The 26,857-nt window shown below is 38.4% G+C and overlaps 1 protein-coding gene across 2 annotated transcripts in view; it reads left to right on the top strand.

Annotated features, from left to right (window-relative positions):
- Prkd1 (protein kinase D1) overlaps positions 1 to 26,857 on the top strand; it is a 313,382-nt gene that overhangs the window by 269,165 nt on the left and 17,360 nt on the right. For both annotated transcript variants that reach the window (NM_001412095.1, NM_001276715.2), the window contains 4 exon segments: positions 915 to 1,021; positions 17,416 to 17,577; positions 18,155 to 18,253; positions 19,120 to 19,387. In NM_001412095.1, the coding sequence (NP_001399024.1) occupies positions 915 to 1,021; positions 17,416 to 17,577; positions 18,155 to 18,253; positions 19,120 to 19,387 (636 nt within the window).

The raw sequence follows: 26,857 nt of genomic DNA, 5'->3' as shown, positions 1-26,857 counted from the left end.
AAACTTTTGACTGCTATAGAAAAATGGTACCTTAACTTTTCTTTCTTTGGTAATTAACAATTGGTAATTTTTTTGAGTTTGTATTTTATAAAATAATCATGTCTAACACTTTTACTTTTCATCATAAAATTACAAAAGCTCTAAATACAGAATTTTCAAAATTTAAGTTGCTTTATTTTTCAAAGTGATCTTGATTCTTTTAAAAATATCAAACTGTTTTATGGAAACATAATGAATACTAATCACTGTAAACAAGAGTAGTAACTAATGCCTTAATACATAGTCCTATAATAAGAGAAACCACGTTAATCTATTTTCTACAATGTAATAATTGCATAGTTAAAATTATGTTCAATAATGTAGAAAATATATGTCACAGCACATAGGTGATGGTGAGGCAGGGGTGATGATAAGAAAGAAGAGAGAGCAGCAATCAGAAGGGGGTTTGGACATTGGATACTGGTGGACTTGAGAGACTGCGTAACAGGGTGGAGATCCCCAAGGAAGAATGGAAGTGTGAAGGTACACAGATGGAGACAATGAGGATAGGGTCTCAGAGGTGTGTGGTCTCCACAGCGACGGAGAAGTGAGCTACACGAAGCTCTCACTATATCAGGAGCTGCTGCTGTAAACTGCTGAGTTCAGGTAGAGTCTGTATGAGTCAAGGCATGAGCATTGATGTTTCAAGAAAGTCAGACAATAAAACTGAGGGAATATGCTGATGAAGGGAAGTCATCTCGAAGGGAGTAATGAGCACCATGAGAACAGCATGCAAGAACAGAGGACTGTGGAAGTCAAAGGTGTCGACGGAACATAATTTCAAGGTAGTTTAAATGGCCAACACTTCTCACTAACTGCAACTGTTAACTTGCTAATTAATTAATTGTTTAATGTTTCTCATTTTTATCTTGAAGGTAAACATCGTAAAACAGGAAGAGATGTAGCTATTAAGATTATTGACAAATTAAGATTTCCAACAAAACAAGAAAGTCAGCTTCGTAATGAGGTTGCAATTTTACAGGTAAACCGATTCTTATTTGAGAGTTGTAAATTCCTCTCCTTGACTTCTGTAAAACAATCAAAAGTCATGCAGATACCTACAGCCCAGAAAATTAATGGCAGGTTAAGTGGAAAGGCAAACTGAGTCAGACTTAACTGAGTGGTACACTCCAGAGACTAGAAAAGTTGTTCTTTTTAATGGAATTATACTACACTTTAACATATTAGTAATATTCATTAAATAGCATATTTTCAGGGTGGAATGCTCCAAGCAATTTGTCTTAGATTCAAAATGACCTTACCTTCATAAACACTTTCCCTTTACATGAATGGGATTTGTAGCAGATACCTCAGAAATAGATTGTCTAGCTTTTCCTGTTCCCCTTCATATCTCGCCAGGTGAGTCTTTCTTTGATGTGAAAAATGTCACAATTCCCATTCACAACAATGTCTTGTAACACCAGAATATTTATAAGGCTTACTGTGTGTCTCATATGTTTAATTGTTTGACTCATGTTGGGAAATCAAAAGAAAATTGAGTAGCTGTCTGCCAACTGGTTAACATAGCTGTCTATTCAATGTATCCTTGATAAGTACAGGTTTTAATATACATGCCCAAAAGTCCTACTTTTATAAGTTAATATTAAGTTTTGATTCACAATTTTGTTTAAATTTTCAATTATGGATCGATAGCAAAGCAGTTTGCTGTTCTGCTTCTACTGTTTCATTTAATTCCCATTTGTTGAGTTTTGCCTGTAAATGTAACAGATTTAGTTTTGTCCAGGCTGGGTAGTATAAGCCTATAGTTTCAGTAAGTAGGTTAGGCTGACACAGGAGGATTTCTAGGTGGATACCAACTTGGATTACATAAGGAGACCTAGTAAGAGAAAGTGAGGTGAAGAGAGTGGGAGAGAGAGGGAAGGAGAGAAGGAACTAAAGGAGAAAATGACAACCAAAAACTAATGCCTTCTTGTATGGAAAAATAACATTTTTCTGATTGTCAGAATTCCTAAAACTGCTGCTTTGTTCCTTTGGGCAATAATGTAACACAAAGATCTGTTCACAAAGATCTTTGTCTCTGTACCCACGACCACGGTTACTGTGCCAGTTCTTATATTCATGACTTAGTACTTGCTATTCTGTCACTAGAAAAAAATTAATTGCTGAGGCTAGGGAAATAGCTAAGTGGGAAAAGTCTTATCACAAAATCCTGAGGAACAGAGTTCAGTTCACAGGCATCTAGAATAAAATCTGGACAGAAAGGGAACAAACTTCTATAATCCTGGCCAGTCAGTCTGGCCATTAAGTGAAGTCCATCCTTAAAAGAGACCATGTCAAAAAGTAGCTTCTAATGGCTCACAGGCTTACACAGCTGCACAAAGACCCTCACACAGAGACAGACAGACAGACACACACACACACACACACAGTGTTAACTTTATGACATTAGGTATAAGTAATATCTGTAAATTTAGCAAAGGACATCTTTGCAAGACTGGCTCCTTCCCATGGGGTCTCCTGGGGCATATTCTTTTTAAGAGGAAGAGCTGTGAGACATGGAATTGGTGTCTTTCCACTTCTTGAAGCCGGTGCCCTGGTTTATGTTTTGCTTGAAGTCTAAGAAGTGTTCGGGGGCCTACAGGAGACTGCAGTTTAGTGCTGAGTGGCAAAAAATAGCCATTGGGTAGTTCTGCTAACTCTTCCTTGTTGAGCTTGGTTTCTGACTCTGTAAAGTAGCATATTTTAGTTTATAGAAAGCCTTAAGCTAATGCAAGGATAGTGTGAGTTAAAGCAGAAGTCACCTTAATTTTCCACATGCATTTTTCTGTGTAGGTGTGTAGTTATCTGAGTAGTTATCTTATTCAGTCATTAGAACCGTAAGCTCTTGGACTGTTTTTGAGGAACAAGAGTTAAGTGGATATTAGAAAGTAAGGGGAATAGACCATTTATATCTGTTTTATTACCTGTAAATACATTATTGTTATGATATATAAGAGAAAATATTAATGAATATAGAATTTAAAGCTGCTGCATAAAGTTCCCAAGGGATACGTTTATGTTATTTTGATTTATTTTTATGTCAACACAATAGGAACTAAAGGAAGATTGTTTATTATTATCCAGGATATTATAGTAAACTAATAATCTATATCATTCATTTTAAATTCAAAAATCTAATATAAATATGATAATCTTAAAGAAATATAAATCTTTTAAAGGTTGTTGTATGAAGATAAAATTTACTAGCATAACAATATCAGAGCACATACAAAGCTTTATCTCATGTATGAGTGTAATTCTATTCAATATGCTATTGCTTTTCTTTTTCTTGAATTATATTTTTATTTGCCAATAAAGTGAATAATATTAGAACTTCTATTATTGATATAGTATATGAAAAATCATTTGGAGTTATAAAATACTATATATATGAATATATATATATGAATATATGTAGAGTATATGAAACTTAGGTGGAAAGTTCATAAACTCTTTGGTCCATAATTTGTATAACTTCAGATTGAAAAGTATATGGGCCTTTTGTAAATTCCTGTGATTTCTTCCCTACCCGTCAGTCTCCGTTTTTTGGTCTTTGTCAGACTTGATTAACTTAGTCCTTTCTGATCAATTGTTCCTTTACAAGTCTCCCTGCTTATTGTACCCTGTACTTACCAGAATCCATTTCTCCTTCCTGCCTGTTCTTCAGCCGCTCTTCACCTCATCCATCTGTCCAAACAATCTAAGTGTCTTAGATCTGACACTCATTTCCTGAGCAGGGTCACCTATTATGAAAGAGCTATATATCATCTATTCACAATCCCTCTATGATATTACACTCGAGAACTGGGGCTCCTTAAGAACTTCAGCCACAGAGTTCCACCCTCAGAGCATCCCCACTTCATTGTGCCACCTTACCCCAGGTCAACCTGAAAACAAACAGTGAATGCTGAGGTGAGCTGTCTTACTCTCCCAGGGCCCTTCCCTACAACTAATAAAAATGTTGTTATTCACATATTACTAGGACACACATCCTTTCTTTAAGGAAAGAAGGGGAGGTCTCCTGGACCACCTACAGATGAATGAAAAACCCTTGAAGTTATTTAGAGTCTATTTAAGTCGTCAGATATAATGGCCTCCAAATCAGAGATGCTGGAAAGTGTAGTGAAAGCAATCATAGATCCTGACTGTGATCTGGAAATCAGGATACTACAAAGAAGATGTAACATTGGTGAAATCATAAAAAGCTTACAGCTGTCTGATAAGCAAGCAAGTAGATGACAGAAAGGGGCAAGACTCTGAAAAGTCATGTCAGCAAAGAAAATATCCTTCTAAAATAACTATAAGAGTAGGAATGACATTAGAAATTTAAGAGTAATATTCAAGGGGTTTTCATCATACAAGTCTAAGCACAAAGCCATAGAGGGGAGAGATGCTTAGCTGATGGGCCCAGAGTTCTCTAAAACAATTATTTTCTTTATTTGTATATAGTACATAAATAAAACCAGTGCAGAGTGCATGATGTTATTCATGTGTCTATTTTCTGGGCTGTTTGGTGTTGGTGTGCTCTTCCCTGGAGAAGACTGTGTCTCCCATGCTCAGCTTTTCTTAGTTGCCTGTAGTATTCTGTCTATGGTTAAAAACTCATGTTTTTCCCCCACCCCTATTAGCTTGAATCATTACTTCCAGGCTTTGAAGCCATTGTTATTGGCTTTTAAATATTACACAACTTGTCTAATATTATACCCCTTGTCTAAATTTCATTAGAAATTCTGGACTTAGTTGGAATTTAAAGATCTATATACTTATCTTCAAGATACAGAGTATGTGAACTTTGTCATTGTGTTGTGTTGATAGAAAGTAGTCTCTCTATTCTCCAAAATTATGCAGTGAATCATTCACATAAATATATTGATAACCATAATCCTGTGAATCAACCCAGATGATGGCTTAAAATCTCCATTGTTCTGGATGCTTTTAAAATTGTCTGAGAGATATTTGATAGACAGACAGATAAGCATATGTTACATACATACAAATACACACATACATAGAAATATACTTACATAGAGATAGATACATAAACTTTTTGTGGGTTGATAACTTAGGTTTTTAGGTTGGAACAGCATTTCATTATCTGGATATACCGTGTTGTTACTGACATCCAGGTGTCTGTAGTTCTAGTAGGTCTGTACCAATATCTTGCTTCATTTTAATTTCCTGGATGGTATGTGATGTAAAGATACTTTAAATAGAGTGTGTTTTTACTCTGTATACTTTGAGAGGTGCCAAACCTTTGCTCATTTTTTATTATGTTTTATATTAAGTTTTGGAACCTCTTTGGATATATTTAGGAGTAGGTCCTTATAACATTTGATAAAATGTATCGTTTACAAATTGTTTCTCACAGTCCATGAGTTTTTTCTCATTCTTTTGTGCTTGAAAGATTCCTGATGCTGGGCAGACAACGTAACATTTTATATTATCGGGTTCACTGAAAAAAATCAAGAAAGGGCAGAATGGCCTGAGAGATGAGAGGGTTTCCTACGCCTCTTCTCAGCATGCTGGCTTCCATTTGCACGTAGCTGTCTTTCCTTTGGTAAGGAAAGGAGGGGACTCATTGTACTTATCATATCTCTGTAGCAACTCTGAGATCTAAAGCTCAATGGACGCATTCTAGGCTTAGTGACCTGACGGAGTAGAATCAGGGCATGTTCAAGGATATATATGAATGACAGCATGAAGTAACCTTCTTACGAAATAGATACTGATCTGGTTCCCCTCAGCCACCCCTATACCTGCTACGGAGCGATTTCTACCTAGTAGAATGCAAGGGGTTACAGCAAATTTCACATGAATATATATAAAATACTGGAGTGTTAATCATGAGATAACTCCCCAAAGCCCATGCCCTTTCTTGATGCCAAGATAAAGCATGTCTGGTTTCATTAATGGTTAATAAAAGTACTCCTGGCTGTATACATGTATATCAGTGGATAAAGTACTGCTACAAAGTGGGGAGTATCTATATGGGAACTCATGGGCCAGCTAGCTTGACATTTACATCTACCTCTCAAAAATGCCCTCCACAACAAGATACCATTCATCAAACAAGATAGGAGGCCAGCATTAACATCTGAGTTATACTCTACCCTCCATATGTATACATCACACCTCCCATGCATACATCACACACACATACACACATCACACACATATATAGACATATCACACATCACACACACACACACACACATATATATATATACACATACACACATATCACACACACATACATCATACATATACACATATATATGTATGCATATACATATCACACACATCACACAAACTCAGACATGCATACACATACATATAGAATTCTGATAGTCTGATACTGATTGCAGAGCAGTACTGAAAATGCCATTAAATAAAGTAAACAGTTGTTTACCCATATGCAGTGGAGGACATGATATTTTTTCTAGGACCTGGATTATGTGTTAGGCACTACAGCATAAATAGACATCGCTTTGTTGTGCTTAGTGTGTTTTCTCCTAGGGAGATGAGCAAACATCTGTTTACCACAGATAGCAATAGGCTTATTTTCTGGAGCATGTGAACCATACCACTATAAAAATTTTTTTCAGTAGCTATTAACTATTTATGCACCGTTGAGGAAGGGTAAACCCTATGATCCCTCCCTTAAACAACCCTTGACTTCCTATAGCTTAGGGAGAGATAGGTCCATTAGCCTCTCCTTATCTTCACTGTAGAGTTCCTAGTACCAACACTGTATTAGTCTCCTGGCTGCATGATAGGACAACTCTCATGTCCTTTCTAAGGATAGCATTCCACATATTCGTATTCCACACACCATATTCAACTTCCTTCATTTCAGCAATTATCCTCTGATGTTCCTTACTGTTTTAACCAGCCAAGCAGGGTCATATAGGTATAATTGGCAGCTGCCAAAATCTGAGCCTGCTCGAGATGTTTTATGGTTTCTCTGGTCTTAGTGTACCAGACTGGGCAGTATCCCAACTATTGTTGAATACCCTTCCAGGACTAGGAAGAGTTTTAAGGTCTCATTTTGTGCACTACCTAGTCTCTTTATTACCTAAATCTTGAGTTTAAATTCCCATAAGAAGCTCTGGCAATGTCTTTCCTAGAGAGCCTATTCAGGGTGAGAACATTGGTATCACATATAGTCTTTTGATTACTGAGTACAAGGAAGCAGTGAGACTTACCCAAGTGAATGTCTATAGCTCAGATGATTATCTATGACAACTGGACTAAAGATGAAGAATAGTGGGCTATGTCATTCACAACACAAAAACAAACACCAAGATATGAATGACTTCTTGCATGCTCCATTCAAGTCGCATACCCTGAAATTCCTCCACATTTTTCCATGGAGGTAGCTGCCTTGCCAGATCCTCTGCATTGACTTGCCTCTTGTACCCAAGATGATCCAATATACAAAGAAATGGTTCCCTTATCTCTTGACATTATGGGGCATTGTCTAAAGATGGGGTGAGTAGTAATGTTATTCAGTTTCTTGGCTTCAGTTTCTACTGGTAGCCTCACTATCTAGGGACTTAAAATCTCCCTGGAAAGTTAGTACACTTCTACAGTTTTTAGCAAGTGCAAGAGTATAGGATTAAGGAGTTGCAAGACACCACTACAACCACCACCACCACCCCCTGTCTGCAACTATTAATCAAAACAAAAATGCAAGTTCATTAGCAGGAGAGACCTGTGCTCTACCACAGATTGTTCTTTATTCTCCTCCTCCTCCTAAGAACTCCAATTGTCTTCTTCCCATTCAAAATAATAGCTCATACTTTTTCCTTGAAAATTTCCCAAAACGCAAAGCAGAAACACTTGGGTTACAGTTTTACATGCTCTCAGGTTAGAGACTCAAGAAGCTAGAGAGATGCAGATCTCTTTCTAATTGCAACTTCCTGATTCTATTATCCTTTCGTCTATTCAGCTAGTTCTCATAGCCAATTAAATTTCCATAGCCATGATGAGATATTAGTGTTTCTCACTAAAGTGGGATAAGCAGCACTCAGGAATAGGATTCTGCAAACCTAGTCAGTTTTTTTCCTCATGTTCACACAACAGTCTACAATATTTGACAAACAGGCTACCATCCTAATACAGAGGCATTCTAGGATTTCTTTATATATTTCCTGTATATTTTCATTTTCCCTCTACTCCTAATAGGGCTTTCCATTTCTTCTATAAATTACTAGCCGTTTATGTGAAAGCAAACCCAAGTAGGCTTGGGGCTGAAAACAAAGACACAGACAGATGCAACAAGCGCATATGGTACATAATGGGTCTGATGAAGGAATTGTCCTGGGTGGCAACAACAATGAGTAGATTCCTGTGATTCCAAAGAAGTATGGTCACGTGCATTGATTGACATAAAAGTAGAAACGGGAGTCATCAAATAGAATATACCTGTCTTCCTGAGCTAATGTCAAAGGAGGGTATTATTAGTGATGACAGCCAGTTTAAAAACTACATACAACTCTGATAACTTTTTGCTTATTTATACTATTCTGAGAACCTAGCAAGAAAACTGAGTAGGATTGCTCCAGAGGGTCAAACTAGTTAGAAGTCAATATGGCTGCATCGTATCAAGCTGAGCACCTACAACATATACTTTTTAATACTATTTCTTTCATATGAAGATATATCAAAAACAAAAGGATGATAAAAAGTAGATGTGTCATGATTGGCCAAATATTAATGGTGGATACAGTCAGATGACAGATGGAGTTCTTCATAATGCTCCCTCTGCTTTTCAATGTTTGACTGAGTTCATTTACAAATAAAGAAGCAATAAGTAGAACTCATTACAGATGTATGTGGTCTTTCCCTGCCCCTCAATTTTCAGAGGGAAAAGCCAAAGATCTCATATTTCTGAATAAGTAATGAGGAATATGGTAGGCTGACTAAATAATGGAGGTTTGATACTCAAATAGTATACAGAATATATATGTATATATATATATGTACACACACACACACACACACACACACACACACACACACACATATATCCTTCATAAGCCCAGAAATGATCAATATACTATTTTGGTGGCATGAGAGTCTATACAGGTACAATTAAAGTTAAAGACAGATGTTTTGAATGAGATGTCTCTTCATACATTCTGGCATTTGAATACATGGTCCCCAGTTAGTGACACTTTGAAAAGAGATTTCAGGGATGTTGTTGACGGACTCTTGAGAGTAAGCAGTCCAACGCCAATGAGAGTGGAGGAGAAGAAATATCAATGGTGGACCAAAATCAGGACAGCTCCTGAAAGGCTTCAATCTTGGCTTCACTTTATATTTTCATTTTATACTCTAAAACCCCAACAACCAAGCAGATTTCATAGAAGCATGCATGGCAATGACCCATTGTGTTAGCTATTTCCCAGGTCAATCTGCTCCAAGTAGCAAGTAAAGTCATGCTTGACAAACGGGAAGTACAAGCAGTGGTTTAAGTAAGTCAGTAATAAGTCAGCATATTAGCATCTAATAATTGGCCTTCTATAATTTTTCCCCTTCAATGTGGCCTTGCTAGAGGAAGTATTTCATTGGGGGGAGGGGTGAGCTTTGAGAGTTTAAAGACTCTTGCCATTTGGAGTTCTCTCTCTCTGCATGTGCTCACTTTTGGAGATGTGAGGTCTCAGCTGTTCCTGCTTCCGTGCCAACTTACTACCTGACTTCCCTGATAGGATGATGTTGGACTCTTCTTATCCTTCTGAAACTATACGCCCAAATGAAACCCTTCAATAAACTGGTCATGGTGATTTATCATTCATACAAGAGTAACTGAAGACAGGATTTGTATCACAAAGTGGATTGGGATATTGCTGTCATGGGGCAAATCTTATTGTTTTATGGAGGAATGTGAAAGAATTTAAAAATCTGAACTAGAAAAGTGATTGAACATTGTAAGTGGATCAAATGAGCCATCCTAGTGGGAGATTAGGGAACTCCAGTGCTGAAAGTTATATGGTAAGGACGAGGCTCAAGACCTTTTGCAGTGGCATAACATTAACAACTGGACTACAGAATATTCTCATGATATTTTGGAAAAGAGTTGGACAGTTTCTGACTTCATTCTACGAACTTTCCTTTGGCTGAATTTAAAAGTAATGTACTAATTGCTTTGGTAGAGATTTCCTAATAGGCCAATAATAACTGTCCTTGGTGATTATTAGTAATCATTCTTATGAGGGTCTACAATACAATGGGCAGGAAGAAATACAAAACTTAGAATTTAAAGACAACAAGAGCACCAGGAAATGTAGTGTTTGACCCAAGGCTCGTGCTTAAGGAGTGAGTCCTGATCTGAATCGGAATAAAGGTTTGGCTGCCCTTGTGGCAAGACTATACACAACTAAGCTTCTAAAATGAGAGAAGCAAAGGCCTGAGGAGCTTCCTGTTCCTAGGAAGGAACAACAAACCAAAGCTCCACAATTGCAGCCCAGTGTGCCAGGCTCCAGCCCAAGCAAGCAGCCAAAGCTGGAAGTTCCAACCATGTCTGTGTGGCGAGGGATTTACAATCATGAAAGGTGCATTAGGGATTGTGGGATCTTTGCCCTCTGAGGCCAGGCAGGAAGTATGGAAGATCTGAGAGGCCATAGTATGAAGCTGTAGAAGTGAAGCTGGGGTTACACTGGAGATCACAAGACATTTGAAGTCCCAGAACCAGGAGACAGCAGTGCTGCACACCGGGAATGAAGCCAGCCCAAGAGGGAGATGTGTCCAGCCAGGCTAGAGAGGTGGGGCCACTTTACATGGAGCTTAGGATTTGGAGTTTTCCCTAGATTTTGGTCCCATATAGTCTTAGCCCCTCCCCATTTCTCCCTTTTAGAATAGTAATGTATAGTTGTCGTCATTGTGTGTCGGACGTATGTAATTTTCTTTTCGATTATATACTGGCTTACAATTGAAAGATTACCTTGGATTTCAGAAGAGACTTTGAACTTTTAAGTAGTGCTGAGAGTAAAGACCATGAACTTTCGCAGTGTGCCCCATCCTGACTTCCCCGGTATGATATGGACCTGAGACTGTGGAGACCAAAGAGTAGGATGTGGTGGTTTGAATGAGATCTGGCCCCATAAGCTCAGGCATTTGAATACTCAATGGCAGTTAGTAACACTCCTGAGAGGTTTAAGAGGTGTAGCTGGAGGAAGTACGTCACCTGTGGCGGGCTTTGAGAGTCTAAGGAACACTTGCCATTTCAGTTTTCTCTCTCTGCTGCCTGTTTGTGGTTTGAGATGTGAGCTCTCAGATGCTGCCCTGGGCACCTTGTCTGCTTGGTGTCATGTTTCCCTGCTGTGATGGTGATGGACTCTTACGTCACTGAAACTGTAAATCTAAATTAAACCCTTCTTGCTATAAGTTACATGATCATGATGTTTTATCACAGCAGTAGAAAAGTAACTAATATAGAGAGAATAAAATAGGATGGTTAACCTGTGTTAGTCAGGTTAGTTTATGATGTTAGCCTAAGCCAACACATAAGTCCTTCAAAGTAAAGGGCCCTCTGTAGCTGGAAGCAGAGGAGGAAGCGAAACACTGATGGGAATTTTAGAATGTGAAAACTCAACATACAATGAGTAGGGGAAGACCAGTGCTGAAGTAGTTGAGCAGCTCAGGGAGCTCAGGGCCTCCTGGCCTACAGTCAATAGGGAATGTGTACTGTCACTTGTCTGGCATTTAGTCAACCACCAGAATAAACTAGGAGGGAGGTTGTCCCTTAGAGCCCCCATGTAGAAGAATGGTATCCTAACAACTCACAGAATTGTGAGCTAATTGTGGTGCTTTTGATATTGCCACCAGCAAGGAGAATGGTGGGGAGATGGCAAAGATGAAGGCTGAGGAACACATCTTGGCAGTAACATTTCTGATATTTGACCCTGTATTTTCCCCTTCATCTATACGATGTGTACTAGTTCCATGTCTTTTTTTTTTCATGAGTAGTGAGTCTAAAAACCAACAGAAAAGCGATCAGAAAGAGACCAGGAAGAAAGCAGAAGCTGGAAGGCCAAAGATATCTTCTATGAGACCCCCCCCATCATAGACATTCTTTCTTACATGATTCATAATTTCATTATCTTTCTGATGATGGCAGGAGGGGGCAGGCTACTTGTACAGTAACAAATGTGGTACCTGTTTTCTTTATAAACTAGAACCCCTTTCCTTTTGTTGGGTTTCTGTTTTAACTTGGAACAGGCAAGAATACAAGTCCAGCTTCCCGGCCAGGAGCAACACTTCTAGAACAGGTTCTTTGGAAGCAGTCCCCATACATTTGGATTTCTGACACTGTACAAAGAAATAGAGAATAATGTCCTCTTTAATTCACTGAACATTGATGATGCAAAGGAGATTCTCTTTGACCTGACAAGAGTTTGCATCAGTGGCATTTGTTATTACCCTGACAGAACCAGTACAGGTCGTCTAGACCAGAGGGAAACCATGGGTTTGTTCCTAAGAAAGATGATGAGATTCTTCAAACACATGTCAAAACTGCCATATTTTGAGGGCTGATCCCTAGAAAGTAAATGATACTGGCTTCGTCATATTCTTGTTATTAGGAATATCATTTGGAACACATCTTGGCAGTACCATTTCTGGTATTTGACTCTATATAATTTTGTGTATATTTTAAATTTTGTAATTTAAAAAGCATTAGTTAGTATTTCAACATGTGAAACCAGAGGTTGCTTACCAACAATTCAATGAACTTACAATGAAAATCCATACACTGTATGTTTCTACAGATAAGTCATCACTGTATATCATTTGATGGCAGTATATCGTCACTGATATTTTAGATATATTAACATATCTAAAATAAAATCATTTAGATCATAAAGAATATTATTCAAATAATGATAAATCAGATAATAAAATTCATCTTTCAATAACATTTAATAAATTTACACTAAGCATCTAATATATCTCAGACCGTAGGAAGAGAATTCATTTGATTAAGTATGAACACTAAGGAGAATGCTGTCTTATTAGTGGAGAAATGAAGTCAATAACAATGTAATATAAATATTATGAAAGAAGACTATACCAAATATTCTGAAAATGGAGAGGACTCCAACTTAAAAACACAAGTCGATGAAAGCTTTTCAACAACTTGGTTTGTACCAAACCAATTGTCTCATTCAGACTGAGGGAATATTATGTATGTGAGCAGGAGAAAGAGGATGTGTGAGCAGGAGAAAGGAAATGTCAGTGTGCAAACAGAGAAGGATAGTATCTGGAAGAAGATCAGATGCTTGAAGAGAGTGTTTGAGCTGGAGGATGAAAACGAACAGGGGTTGATAGGTCTTCTATGCTTTGCTGGATGGAAGCATGTATTCCCAGAGCTAGTGACGAACACTTTATAAACCAGAATCACCTTGGGAAAATTATACTACCACTCTTTTAATGATTATCTTGAAAGAAAACAATCCCAAATCAAGGGGCGGGGGCGGGGGAGGGAAGCCGTTGGTTAAGGAAATACGTCAGAGTAAAACCTAGGTATACTGATGAGGACAAAAGCAAGGGGATCCGACGGAGAGGAGTGGGCCTTCCCTTGTGATGTACAGAATGTGATTCAGAGAGAGAAACAAGTCTGTTTTTAGAGTGACCCTAAGCTATTGGGCCTAGGGAATTCATTGGATACCAAAAGAAGAAGATGGTTCATTGCTGGAAGTTTTTGATTAAATATACATTCCAGAAGACAGATGGTTATAAGTTTCTGAAAATCAAGAGAGCTGTAGTGGATATCATTTTTAACCAGCATTTTATATTTCCCCCCCACAAAATGACATTTCCATATCTACCAAGGCATTATGAGCCATTTCCCTTTCATACAGCATTAGGTGACTATGACTTCTAGGACCACTAAATAGAGCAGAAATTGTAAGAGACTATAATTAGAAAATGGATGGAAAGCTGCAAGATCTCCATGACACAGGGCCACAATAGGATAGCCAGGAGGAGTCCAGGTGCGGATCCAGTACTGATAATGAAACAGAAGCCAGAGGCCTCCAGCCAGACCAATGACTCACTGCAATGAACATTTCAAGGAAAGCTATTTGGGCAAAAGGGGGTACCGTGTGACACACCATATCTTCCATGGCAAGGTGGTGTTTTTGTGTGTGTCTGATATTGTTTTGTTTTTGTTTTTTGTTTGTTTTCTTGAGGGGAGGAGTTGCAAGGCTAGATTTGAAGAGACTGAGAGGTGATGGAATTGCAGTGAATGTAAAATTTTAAAAAAGTCAATAAAAGGTTTTCTAAAGTAATTTTAAAAATTCAAAGAAAAACAAAACAAAAAAAAGAAAATGGATGGAATGCTGTGATTTTCTCAACACTGAGAAACATGGTCAGTCCCCTTCCTTCAACAATGACACCTCGTGCTCCTGATCTCTTCCATGCACTGGGTTGTCCCTCCTTCAGTTCATCGTGCTGATTTGAATTCATTGTGTTTTAGCTTTCTGACGAAATGGTCAGAAGCCCTCACAGGCTTTGCCCATAGCATGTTGAATGCTATGCTGAATCTAATTCCTTTTATTCTCTTATTTCTTCCACCTTATATATTTGAATAGAATAGCGCAGAAGAAAGAAGGTGAAAATATGGCAGTGATAGCTTGTCACAACTTAATATCAGCCATAAATACTCTGGTTATAACAGATAGCAGCTCTGTATCATTAAAGAAGTGCTGATGGAGAACTATGAAGGCAAATGTATGCAAAACACAGCACACACATGGAAACCGAGGGTGAAGCTTAGTAACTTCCCTTCCTAATGAGATTCCTCGATTCTAGGAATGAGTATCCTTTCACATCCTTCTAGGAGCCCTAGGTCAAAGAGATTCTTGTCATGATCTTGGAATGGTATTTCCTCCCAGCTTTTGAAAGCCCTTACATTCACTCCGTAGAGATGTCATAGTCTGCAATGTGTGAAAGTGCACCATTTTTCCTGTGCTTGACCAAATGTTTTATTTCCTGGAAACTCAATTACTGAAACCCAACAAACAGATGGTCAGAGTCCTGCAGAATGTTGCTCCGCTGTGAAATGCATGCTCTGAATTCCTGCTGTAAACTTCTGAGTTAGCAAGGATTCTTCTTGTAGGCTACTGTACTCTGCCTTTGCAATGTTCAGTCGTTCTTCAAAGTCTATGTTTGTATTAAAAATTAGCACTGATCAAGTCACATGGACTTGGTTGGAACATATCTAGGTATTAATTAATTCCATATGTTCCATAATTAAAAATTACATTTGTGGCATTGATTACATGGGGAGATAGATAAAAGATCAATTTTTCCCTATTTATAGTTTTTAAATATTCTATTCTCCAGGCTAAATAAATATTTCAAAAATATAATGTTGGTGCTTGTGTAAATAAAATAGCTATGCTCCCTTATATACATATTTTTCTTATCATACATAAAAGATTTGATCATTTAGCTCAGTGGGATCATAATACAACCAATCCATGAGGAAGTATGACTTTGTCTCAACAATACATTATAAATTATCTATAAAAGATGACTGGGTATGGTAACTCACACCTATAACCCCAGCACTAAGGAGATTGTGGCAAGAGGATTGTCATGATTGAAAAGCCAGCCAGCGTTACAGTCAGTTCTAAGCCAGACTAGGACATGGTGTAAGACCCTTTCTCAGTTGTTTAGATGAAAGTCTTGACTGTGGAAAGAGTTTTTAGCTCTCACTTAATGCATTCTTTAAGAAACCTGTAAAGCAGTAGGCTGTGATAAAATGAAAGTCAAGGGCAGTGGAAACATAAGTTTACATTTCTAAAATGTTTTCTCCAGGTTGGGATGTATGGCCTTTACTTGGATACTGTCTTAAATATGCTGATTCTTTTAAAATCTATATATTTATCTATACATAATGTCCTGTGTGGAAAAATAGCAAAAAATAATCATGTAGTCTGTTTTATAAAAATACTTAATAGTAGCCATTTGTAGAGTCCTGAGTTTGCAATGAACATGCCACAAAACAGATGACAAAACAAAAACAACTCTAGTAATCTGTTCCATATGTTTTGGCCTAAGACATTTTGGGAATCTTTCCAGTCGATGTTAGATATCCTAAGCCCCACCCCATGTATGGGTCTGTTAAAGCTATGGTTTGGAGTAGGGAAAGGGAGAGCAGCATCTATCAATGGAGGGTCATTTACACCACCAAGAACTTGTATAGTCTAAGAAGCATAGGCAGGGATGCTCACAGATTGACACATTCAGATCACTTAGGCAGCAGAGTGTGTTTCTGTTTGTCTTTCCTTTGTTTTTCATTGAACCTGTTCCTCAGACACAGGCTTTGGGGATTTAAGGAGCCCAGGTTTCCCAAAACACTGCAGATATGCATAGTTAGATGAAACAGAGAAGGAAATTATATGCTCAGATAAGTTGGTGCGCTTGACAACTTCCTTGTGGAAAACCAGAACTTCAGCACAACCATCTTGTGGATTCTTCTGTGTCTATTTTCCCCCTGTGGGGAGTGGGGTTGTTCATTTTGTTCATGACGTGTTATGCTGATGTTGTTATTGTTTCTCACTGAAATACAGGTAAAAGCCATTGCTTTGTGCTGTTAGTATTTTGTTGTTTTGTACCAAAAAAAAAATGCATAAGGGCTTTTGTTGAGTCAGAACAGCACTGAAATTTGAACATTAAATAGGAAATAATATAATAGTCAGAGGAATTGTATGTGACAGCATATCAGGCACAAGGTAGCCATCCATGGCTAACCATTCCTCTGTTGTGCCAGCATATATCATATGGTCAAGCTATGAAGGACCCTTGCAGAGTGTGTTGTCATGACCAACCAAGAACTCAGTGATAAGAGTTCATCTGTTCACAGTGATCCTTGCTTTGGTACCTTCTGCTTCCTACAACAGCCTGTGGGGCTGAGCAGGCTGAGATTCTCCCTGAAGTGCTCCCTCAGTCAGTCATGTGTACTCCATGTATGAGTTTTCTCTCTTCTGCATTAAATATAAATTATATAGATGTGCCCACTATGATATTTTAAGACAATATGCTTAATATTGAAGATGATCCTAAGAAATTATACATATCTCAATATGGCATTCTAATTAAAACCTAATTAGCAATTCCCTATGCTAGAACTTACTTTTCTTTCAGTAGAGAAATAACTTCACTATGCATAGAAAATAAAGATATGTTTTTTTGGAAACATTAGAATTTCAAAAATATAAGGCGGCACATGTGGAATTTGAAGGTGCTAAGAATCTTAAGTGTTGGTTTCTCCAAGCTTTAAGCTTCTACAGTTTCATGTAATCAGTGAGCTTGCCAAACAGTATCAAAAAACTCATTTTCTTCAAGTGCTTTATTTATCTTTAATAGAACCTTCATCACCCTGGTGTTGTAAATTTGGAGTGTATGTTTGAGACGCCTGAAAGAGTGTTTGTTGTTATGGAAAAACTCCATGGAGACATGCTGGAGATGATCCTGTCAAGTGAAAAGGGCAGGTTGCCAGAACACATAACGAAGTTTTTAATTACTCAGGTAAGAAATCAATTAGAGACAGAAAAAATAGTATTCAATATCAGATGTTATCACTGTTTAACTACAGCTCTCTAGCCTTGTTGATTGGTCTCTGTTTCTGATCTAAACTGCAGTAGAAAATATTGCAAGGGTGCAGTATGTCTTCTTATTAATATTTTGTCATTTAGAGTCCAGCATACAAAATGAGTAATATTTAAGCTGACCTCACCATTAAAGCTAGGCTTGAAATTTTAATAATTCCATGGCTTAGACCTAGTCCAATGCAGACATTTAAGGCAGTGTTTCTGCACGTTTTGGTGACTCTTTGTCTACACCTGTGTTTGTTGCTGTATAATACCACGGAACAGTATGCTGCTTCTTCCATGGATGTTTTTCCCTAGCAACCTGCTATGTTAACTGTAAAGTAGTTGAGTGTCTTGAACATTAAGCAGCCATGACTGGTCATCATGAGGTTTCTTGGTGTTTCGAGTTTATGCTACGTTTCATTTCAGTCATATCTTGAAATTAGCTATATATCCTGAAATGAATTAGCAATATCATAAAATGAAGTTATTTTGGATGATTCTCTTCTTTATAGATACTAGTGGCTTTGCGACATCTTCATTTTAAAAACATCGTTCACTGTGACCTCAAGCCAGAAAATGTGTTGCTGGCATCAGCAGACCCTTTCCCTCAGGCAAGTACAAAGCTGCCTTCAGGCAGAAAACCAGCTTGACAGTTGGCTCCATGCAACCTCCTTGAACCCCACTCCCCCAACATACACACACACACACACACACACACACACACACACACACCTTAAACCTGGAATCGTGTGAAGTCTGTCCCAAGCATTTCCCTTCCCTCCTTGCCTTCTGTTCCTGGACCACACTGTGTCACTCAGGCCTCATGAAGCTGCTCTGCATATACTCACCTGCTCTCTCGATCTGCTGTTGGACCACATTGGCAAAGTGGGCCCTGCCCTCTGTTGAAAGTATGACCTTGACACCAAGGATGCCATAGGATCTCAGGGATGCTGACTGCTCTCTGAGGCTGGGGACAAGGGCAAGCTTCCCTTTCCTACACACAGGGGTAGGGGAAAACTGGACCTTTGTTAGGGATGCTGAGTCTACAGTACTTGGCAGGGTGGGTGGCTGGCTTTGCTGTGCTAACATATTCAGGTCCTGCCTGCTGGCCCATAAGGAGCTAAGTTTGATAGTCACTGTAGGCCCCTGAGTCATGTGTCCACCTAGCCCTCATTCTTCATTAAAATCGCCAGTTTGCATGTTTTCCTACCTACTGACCAATTCTCAAAACTGGTCATACTTTATTTCCATATTTTAATATTTGGGATAGGAAAAACGGGCTTTACAGAACACTTTCACGAATGAAAAGCCAGTTTTATCTTGTGACATAAATTACTTTCTTCAAAATTAGAAGGTAGAAAGTAGCATTTCTTCTACCAGGAGCAACTCATGTCTGTATAATATATTGGTACCTTTGGCAGAGTTGAGCTAATGTAAATCCAAACCCACCATTTCAGCAAATTCTTACTGTCAACAGGTGAAACTTTGTGATTTTGGTTTTGCCCGGATCATTGGCGAGAAGTCTTTCCGGAGATCAGTGGTGGGTACCCCAGCCTACCTGGCACCTGAGGTTCTGAGGAACAAGGGCTATAACCGCTCGCTAGACATGTGGTCTGTTGGGGTCATCATCTATGTGAGCCTGAGTGGCACCTTCCCTTTTAATGAAGATGAAGATATCCACGATCAGATCCAGAACGCAGCCTTCATGTATCCACCCAATCCCTGGAAGGAGATTTCTCATGAAGGTAATTTCTTCCCTCAATGCCATTGACTTCAATCCTCAGTGTTGAGCTTTCAATTGAATTTTAATTATTAACATGGGAAAAATGCTCATTGCACTCACTGTAATAGAAGCAAAAATTGTTTAAAAGTGGGTTGAGAAGTAACAAAAATTAAAATCTAAAATGTCTTTTGACGAAATGTGTGTTTACCAGTAAAGAAATGGGAAGTTTATGCTAAAAAGAAAGTGAAACAGCCAAGAAGAATTGTTCCCATTGGGCATGTTGTCATGGATGTGACAGCAGTGAGCCTTTACGGGGGTTTTAAATTAGGCTTTTTTTGAAGTCTAACCAACACAAGTTATGACATTGACATTTTTATTATCATACTGTATCCATTAATATTCTAAGCACTTTCTCTCCTGTCTTACTTCGTGTGGCAGTGGAGAATGAATATTTTATTTTGCCACTTCCTAGAAACGTTAGGGCTTTGCTTTTGTTCAGTATGGGAACATATGTATATGTGATGATTCCTTTAGAATCGGGTGCCTTGGCAATCTTACAGTATTTAAACTTATATTCTTGTTAATCCATACTTGGCTCCTCTTAATGGAATAGTCATTCTGTAAATGGCAAGGGCTGATGGGCCATAGGATATAATTAGTTCAGCGTTTTAAAAGTAGTTCTTCAGAGAATGGAGATTGGCGTTCATTTAATTCTCATTAAAGTCCCATAGAAATAAGTGCTATTTGTAGATATGTATCATGAAAACTAAGGCTAGTAAGTGATACCAGACACCCAAATCACCAGGCTAGTCAGTAACAGGGCAGAACTCACAGGCAGCCTAAGCATGATTGGTTGGCCACTGACCCTGTATTCTTGGTAGTTTCTTCATGATATGTCATTCAAAGTTTACAGTCAGTGTTCAGATTTCACTGTTTATGCAAGATGACATTCATAGATAGCCCTCACACTGACACCTAACAGTTAATGAATGCATTAGTACAAACATGGGAAGAATGTAGGTTAACTGCCAGAGTAGATGAGCCCCTTTGATACGGATGGTGTAAAATAGCAAGGGCTATCTCCATTATTAGAGCTTTAGTGCTTGTTACCATTAACAACAACCTTTAACATCCTCTTAATTTCTTGTAAATTATAGTTAAATTGATGTATCTTAAAGGAATCTGGACTACCTATAAAAGAACAATTGTGTATGGCTACGGAATTAAGAAATTAGAAAAAGACAAAGCGAAGGTATATTAGTCATTCTTTTCCAGTGACCATGTCTCTTGTTAGGAAAGATTGCCAGTTAGACAAGGTTAGCCCCCATGCTTCATATCTCGAAAGCACCAAAATACCTTTATGCTATTGCCAGATGTGAATGAAAACATTCCCTCCTTAACACCAGTCAGACACATCTCTGTTCCTGTCAATGGGAGCAGAAGATAAAGACATAGGTACTAATGGCTTTAAAACACAGTAATTAGAAAACCCCAGTTTACACCCACAATACTGTCCAGAATAGTATGTAAATGTGTTTCTAAAACAAATTAGTAATGAGTTATGCATTTGGAAAGATGGTCATTTATTTTCTTGAATTCTTAGCTAAATTTAAAATCACAGTTTCCAAATTTAGGGAATGAAGATTCACTATGGTTTAGCTAGTCAGAACTGCATTTTCAAAAGAGATAGAGAACTACTCCTCACTTGAAGAATGAAAAGGATGATCTGTGACTTTTTAGTAAAGGGAATTATGTAGAATATTTCAAAAGCCATTTGTATTTGACCAAGAAATACACATTTTATTTGAATGGCAAAGCTCAGAAGATTTCCCATCACCCACACCAGATGATAGTGACACAAGCCCAGGTAGAAAATGAAACTCTCGGTCTCCAAAATGACTGAGCATCAACTCAGGAATAAACTGACCCCTGGCCCCATATCCCCATGCCTACTCCTGGAATGTCCTTGGTGGAGGAGTCCAGGAGCTGTACTAATTGCTTACTGAGATCTGGATGGCAAACGAGTTATTTCTGTGCCTCTGAATGAACTTATGGTTGAGGAAAGAAATTAAAAACCTAAATTGTGTCACAATATCAGTTGAAGTGGCCCAAAATTCACTCTTTCCCACTGTCTCACTGAGAGTAAACAGTTCCCTGATTGGAAACTTCAGTGAGACTAGTAGTGGATAATTTAAAGCATATTGAAGCCGACAAACAGACAAGAAAACTAGAACCTGGTATGGTAAACACCACTATAGTAGATCACCAAGAAGCCTCATGATACTTCAGACCACATCAAAGTCCAAGAAATGAGAAGCCAGGCACTCATGATTGCAACAGCAAAAGGAGCGAGATCAGTAATTTAGTGTCTGAGATATAGTCAGATTTATACTCTAAGCATTTGCCTTCTTTACTTCATGACATTATCTATTAAAAGGGGTTATGATTCCTGTCTACAGAAGATAATGTGCTGCTCATTTCATATTGATACATGCTAGAGTCATATGAGATGTGGGAACACTAATTGAGAAAATGCATCCACAAGATTGGATGGTAGACTAGCCTGTAGTGCATTTTTAAATGGAAGGGCCCATCCCATGTGGGCCAAGCCATTCCTTGATTAGAGGAATAGTCTTAAGTTCGATTAAGAAAAAAAAATTAAGGCTGAATGAAAGCACAGGGAGCAAGACAGTAAGTAAGCAGCACCCTTCCACAGCTCTGCATCAGCTCCTGCCTCCAGGTTCCTGCTCTGCGTAAGTTTCTGCCTTCACTGTGTTTGATCATGAACAGATATATGGAACTGAGAGTGTAATAAACACTCTTCACCTCATGTTGCTTTTGGTCATGTTGATTCATTCTTGCAATAGTAATCCTAACTAAGACAGGTAGTAATGGAGACTGGATGAAATAAAGTCTTAGAGGCATCTGTTCAAGCTAGGATATGTTCAGCCACCCTTGTGAATATTAAGTAAGAGTACTGCAGAACCCTAAGCTAAGCAGTTGGTGTCACTGGTAAACAAGAAATGGACTGACTAAATTTAGAAACTATATGAAAACTTCTGTTTCCAAATTCTTTAGGATTCGCTTTAATAACAGGACTTTGTTTCCGTAACAGAAACCCATGGCAAGAAAATAAGATAATGTATGGAACCCCAACTGGGAAATGTAAAAAGTAAACCTTAGATTCTGTTGGCTCCTGCAACCCAAGCTTTGTGCTTTCTTGCCATCTCAAAGCTGCTTTATTTTATGGTAACTTTCTTCTCAGGTTGTCTTTCTTGTGGTGCAAATTCTGCCCCTGCTTTGTCCAAGATTATCTGCTCCTGACTGCTATACCTGGTCTCAAATGGAAGTCTGCATATTATGGCGACAGTCTTTGAATGGGATACCAATTATCTCTGCTCCTGTCCCATCATACCCTTAGAGCAATCACCCATTCAAACCTCAGAGTGGCTAAAGTTGACTAAGAAAAAGAAAAGAAGCAACTACAGGAAAAAAGAAAAGAGTACCTAAGCTAAAACCAAACACAAAGGCATTAACAGATGGGAAAACAGGATTTGGGTGGTGTGTGTGGGGGGGTGGATCATATAATTTTTGGAAAATGGGGAAATAGTCCAGCAAATGTTAACAAACTGAAGTGAAGAAATAAGACTAGCTCACACTTACATAGAATCTGCCATACATAGAGCCACTCACTGAACACACTTACCATGCATGAATCATCATCAGCCCCTAACCATGAGGTAGATACTCTTATTTGAAGATGCACAGATGCAAGAATAGACCTAAGTAACCCGTGTGATTATTGGCAGTTTCAAATCCCAACTGCTTCCTTGGCTAGATGTTCCTATCCACAACACTTGTAACCTCTTGATGTTTGTTCCCTTAAGAGTTTAACTATTCTACTGTATTTAGTTTTACTATGTTTTCACTATTGTACCAGAAAAACAACACGGTATTTAAATCTCTAAGTATGAGGGAAATTGTATTATGGTTTAATGAAGAACTGATTCAACAGACAGTGCTATGTGTATAATTGTGGTCACTTCAGTCAAGTTACTTATCTCTGATTCTTAGTTTTCTAACTAAAACATGGTGATATAGATTGCTGCCTGGGATAGTGTACATATTAGATGAGGTTGTTCTAGAAATGCAGTGATTGACAGAACTATACTAGTTTAAATACCTTCATTATATTTTATATTCAAGCCTCTTTCCAAATTACTTATCTCATATCTACCCATTTATCATCAGATCATGAATCTATCTCGTGTGTGTGTGTCTGTGTGTGTGTGTATGTGTGTGTGTGTGTGTATGTGTGTGCATTAAATGTATTCATTCAGCCATAGCTAAAGTGAAATAAAAACATGAAGTTAAATGTTACTGAGGCTGGAGTGATGTCTCAGTGGATAAACATTGCCATGCAATGGTGAGATCTGCATTTACTTGGTGGCCCATTAGTATATCCAGAACTCTGAAGGCAGAAATAAGATTGGCCAAGCAAAATGGCCAGCTAGACTAGTGATATCAGTGAGTTCTTGGCCCACCTGAGAGACCTTGAATCAATGAATAAGGTCGTGAGAAACCATGGAAGATTCTTGACCTCAACCTTGGACCTCCAAATGGATGCTCACATGTGTGTAGTCACATATATGAACATACTTGCATACGTGCACACCACACACAAAGATACATAGAAAGTTATATGGCTTATAAGAATGTAACCAAATATATATTATCATGTACAAAGGAAACTCCACAGAATGAATCATGATATTAAAGCACTATACAGAGGAGAAAGTCTCCCAACAGGAAGGGAGTTTATGACATTAGCTCATTCCACAGCTATCTGTGGTGCTGTGTTTCATTTTATCACTTCTCCTGGATGAGTTGCCTTTATCATTACCCAGAGTATCCATCACTACAATGGCAATTAGACTTGGGCTTCCTACCACCTCCAGCTTCAGCTTATGGTAAGGGCTAAGCATATCCACCCTATTCATCCACCTTAAGTCCTCTCTTGAAGTGACCAGGGCCCTTGAACTATCTTTAAATGATCTCTTGCTGCATTTCCTTCATCGTATGAAAAGGAGAATCGCTGTCACTTAAATAACTAATAAACGTCCATGCAAAGCTACAGACAATTGTATGCCCCTCCTTCCATTACATTTTTAAAAGTTCATAACAGAACAGACACAGAATTCTCTGTGTTTGTCACATCTGATATATCATCAGAATGATCCTTGATATTACTACGATAATCTGAATACTACAAGCGAGACTCAGCCTATAACTCAAGAAACGGTGCTGTGGTGGCTGAATTTGAAAAAAGAAAAGAAAAGAAAACTAGAAAAATTGGCAAATAGTAAAAGCAGAAAAGTTTGTAAGACACAAAAATCTTGCCAAGCCTTTCACAATCTAGCTCTAGGTGGTCTGTAGACTTCCAAATTTGGCATGGTAATAGTGGGAGGAGCTCCATTAAAATGAGGATGAGTCTCCTTCTCTCTGTTCATTGTCCTCTGGCTAGAATGAAAGAAGCTTATAAATCAAATGTCCAAACCTTCATCTCACCAAGGGGGACCCAGAAAATTAATGAGGTACTCTATAAGGTCAGAGCACAGGACCCAGACACATGCAGATGAGATAACAAAGCCCAGTATATTATGCAAAAGCAAAACAATATGGAATTGTTTCTTAGTAATAATCAGAGAAAGAATTCCAAGAAAAGAATAAAATAAGCAAATGTTTCATGGTTCCCTTTAAAACAAGGGTGCTGCTGTGGAGTTAACATCCGCTGGAACACTGCTAGGTAGTGATCTTCTGAAAACCACTGAACAAGAGTTACCAATCCCCTCTGTTGTTCCTAGGATCCTGTCAAAGCCACGTAATTTCTCTCAAGTGTTTACCATGCCACAAAATACCATACTTGCAAAGAGTATGAATCAAAAAGAAAACCTGGGATAGGTTTTCAAACAGAAAGAAACATAAAATCTAGGGCAACACAAAATGATGTGCAGGGGAATGAAGCTGACCCACATGACTTGAGTTTAATCAGTTCAAGAAATGTGAATAAAAAGAATCATCATCACCATAGTGCTTAAGTTAACCTTGGCATGAGCATCATTGTAGAGAGGATGGGTTGTAGGCAGTAGACTACTTGAACAGTGGGTTATTACCTAGAGTTTCTCAAGTAACAGCAAATGTATATAAATTATTCACATATTGCTATTTGCTGATGTCTATAGATAACCTTTAAACTAAGGATGTCTTAATTATAATTATGCAAAAGAATGTGAAGAGTGGAACTTTTGTGTCATGGAGAATAGACCATAAGAGGCGGATGAGGCCCAACTTGAGAGCCCTATAAGATACTGCCTCAGTACATATGTGTAGTGGTATACATGTGTGTGTCATTTAATATACAGTTTAACCAAAGATAAAGAATTTAAAATAGAACCCCTGAGACTGCTTAGGGGTAAAGATACCACTCATCCTAACAAACAGTTCAATCTCCAGGACATAGATGGCAAAGACTTGTCCTCAAACTTCCATATATACTTTATGACACCTGCACATACTCCCCCCACACACACATGCACATGCACATACACACACATGTGCACATCCATTCACACACAATAAATGTCTTAAAAAGAGAATTCAAAATTAATTTTATATAATGTTATTATACTTGTATATATTAGAATTTACCTGTCATAATTTGTGCCTGGATTTTTCTAAGTGACAAAGGTGTCCAGTGCAAGTAATTTAATAAGTAAATTAATTGGGAGGAAGACAATGTCAAAGAGCTGAAATGATTCGAGACTTTTCTTGTGGTTGCATTTCTTTTTTTTTTTTTTGGATATGATCTTTCCATTTATTTTTTTATTCTCTTAATTGCATTTTTAATTTACACTTTAACTGCTACACCATTTCCCAGTTTTCCTTCCAGAAACCTGCTATTCTACTCCATCCCCTGCTTCTATGAGGGTGCTCTCTCACCCACACACCCACTCCTTCCCACCTCCCCATCCTACACTGGGGCAACAAGCCTTGACAGGACCAAAGGCCCCTTCTCCCATTGATGCCCTACATGGCCATCCCCTGCTACATATGCAAATGGAGCCATAGGTCCATCCCTGTGTTCTCTTGGGATGGTGATTTAGTCCCTGAGCACTCTGGGGGGGGGGTCTAGCTGTTTGATATTGTGTTCTTCTTATGGGGTTGCAAACCCCTTCAGTTACTTCAGTCCTTTCTCTAACTCCTCCATTGGGGACCCTGTTCTCAGTTCAAAGGTTGGCTTCGAGCCACCGCCTCTGTATTTGTAAGGCTCTGGCAGAGCTTCTCAGCAGATAACTGTACCAGGCTCCTGTCAGCATGCACTTCTTGGCATCTGAAATATTGTCTGGGTTTGGTGGTTGTCTATGGGATGTATCCCCATGCAGAGCAGTCTCCGGATGGCCTTTCAGACTGTACTCCATACTTTGTCTCCGTT

This window comes from Rattus norvegicus, chromosome 6 (assembly GCF_021556685.1).
Source record: "Rattus norvegicus strain SHRSP/BbbUtx chromosome 6, alternate assembly SHRSP_T2T, whole genome shotgun sequence".
Taxonomy (NCBI): domain Eukaryota; kingdom Metazoa; phylum Chordata; class Mammalia; order Rodentia; family Muridae; genus Rattus; species Rattus norvegicus.
This window is presented reverse-complemented; position numbering and strand designations above follow the sequence as displayed.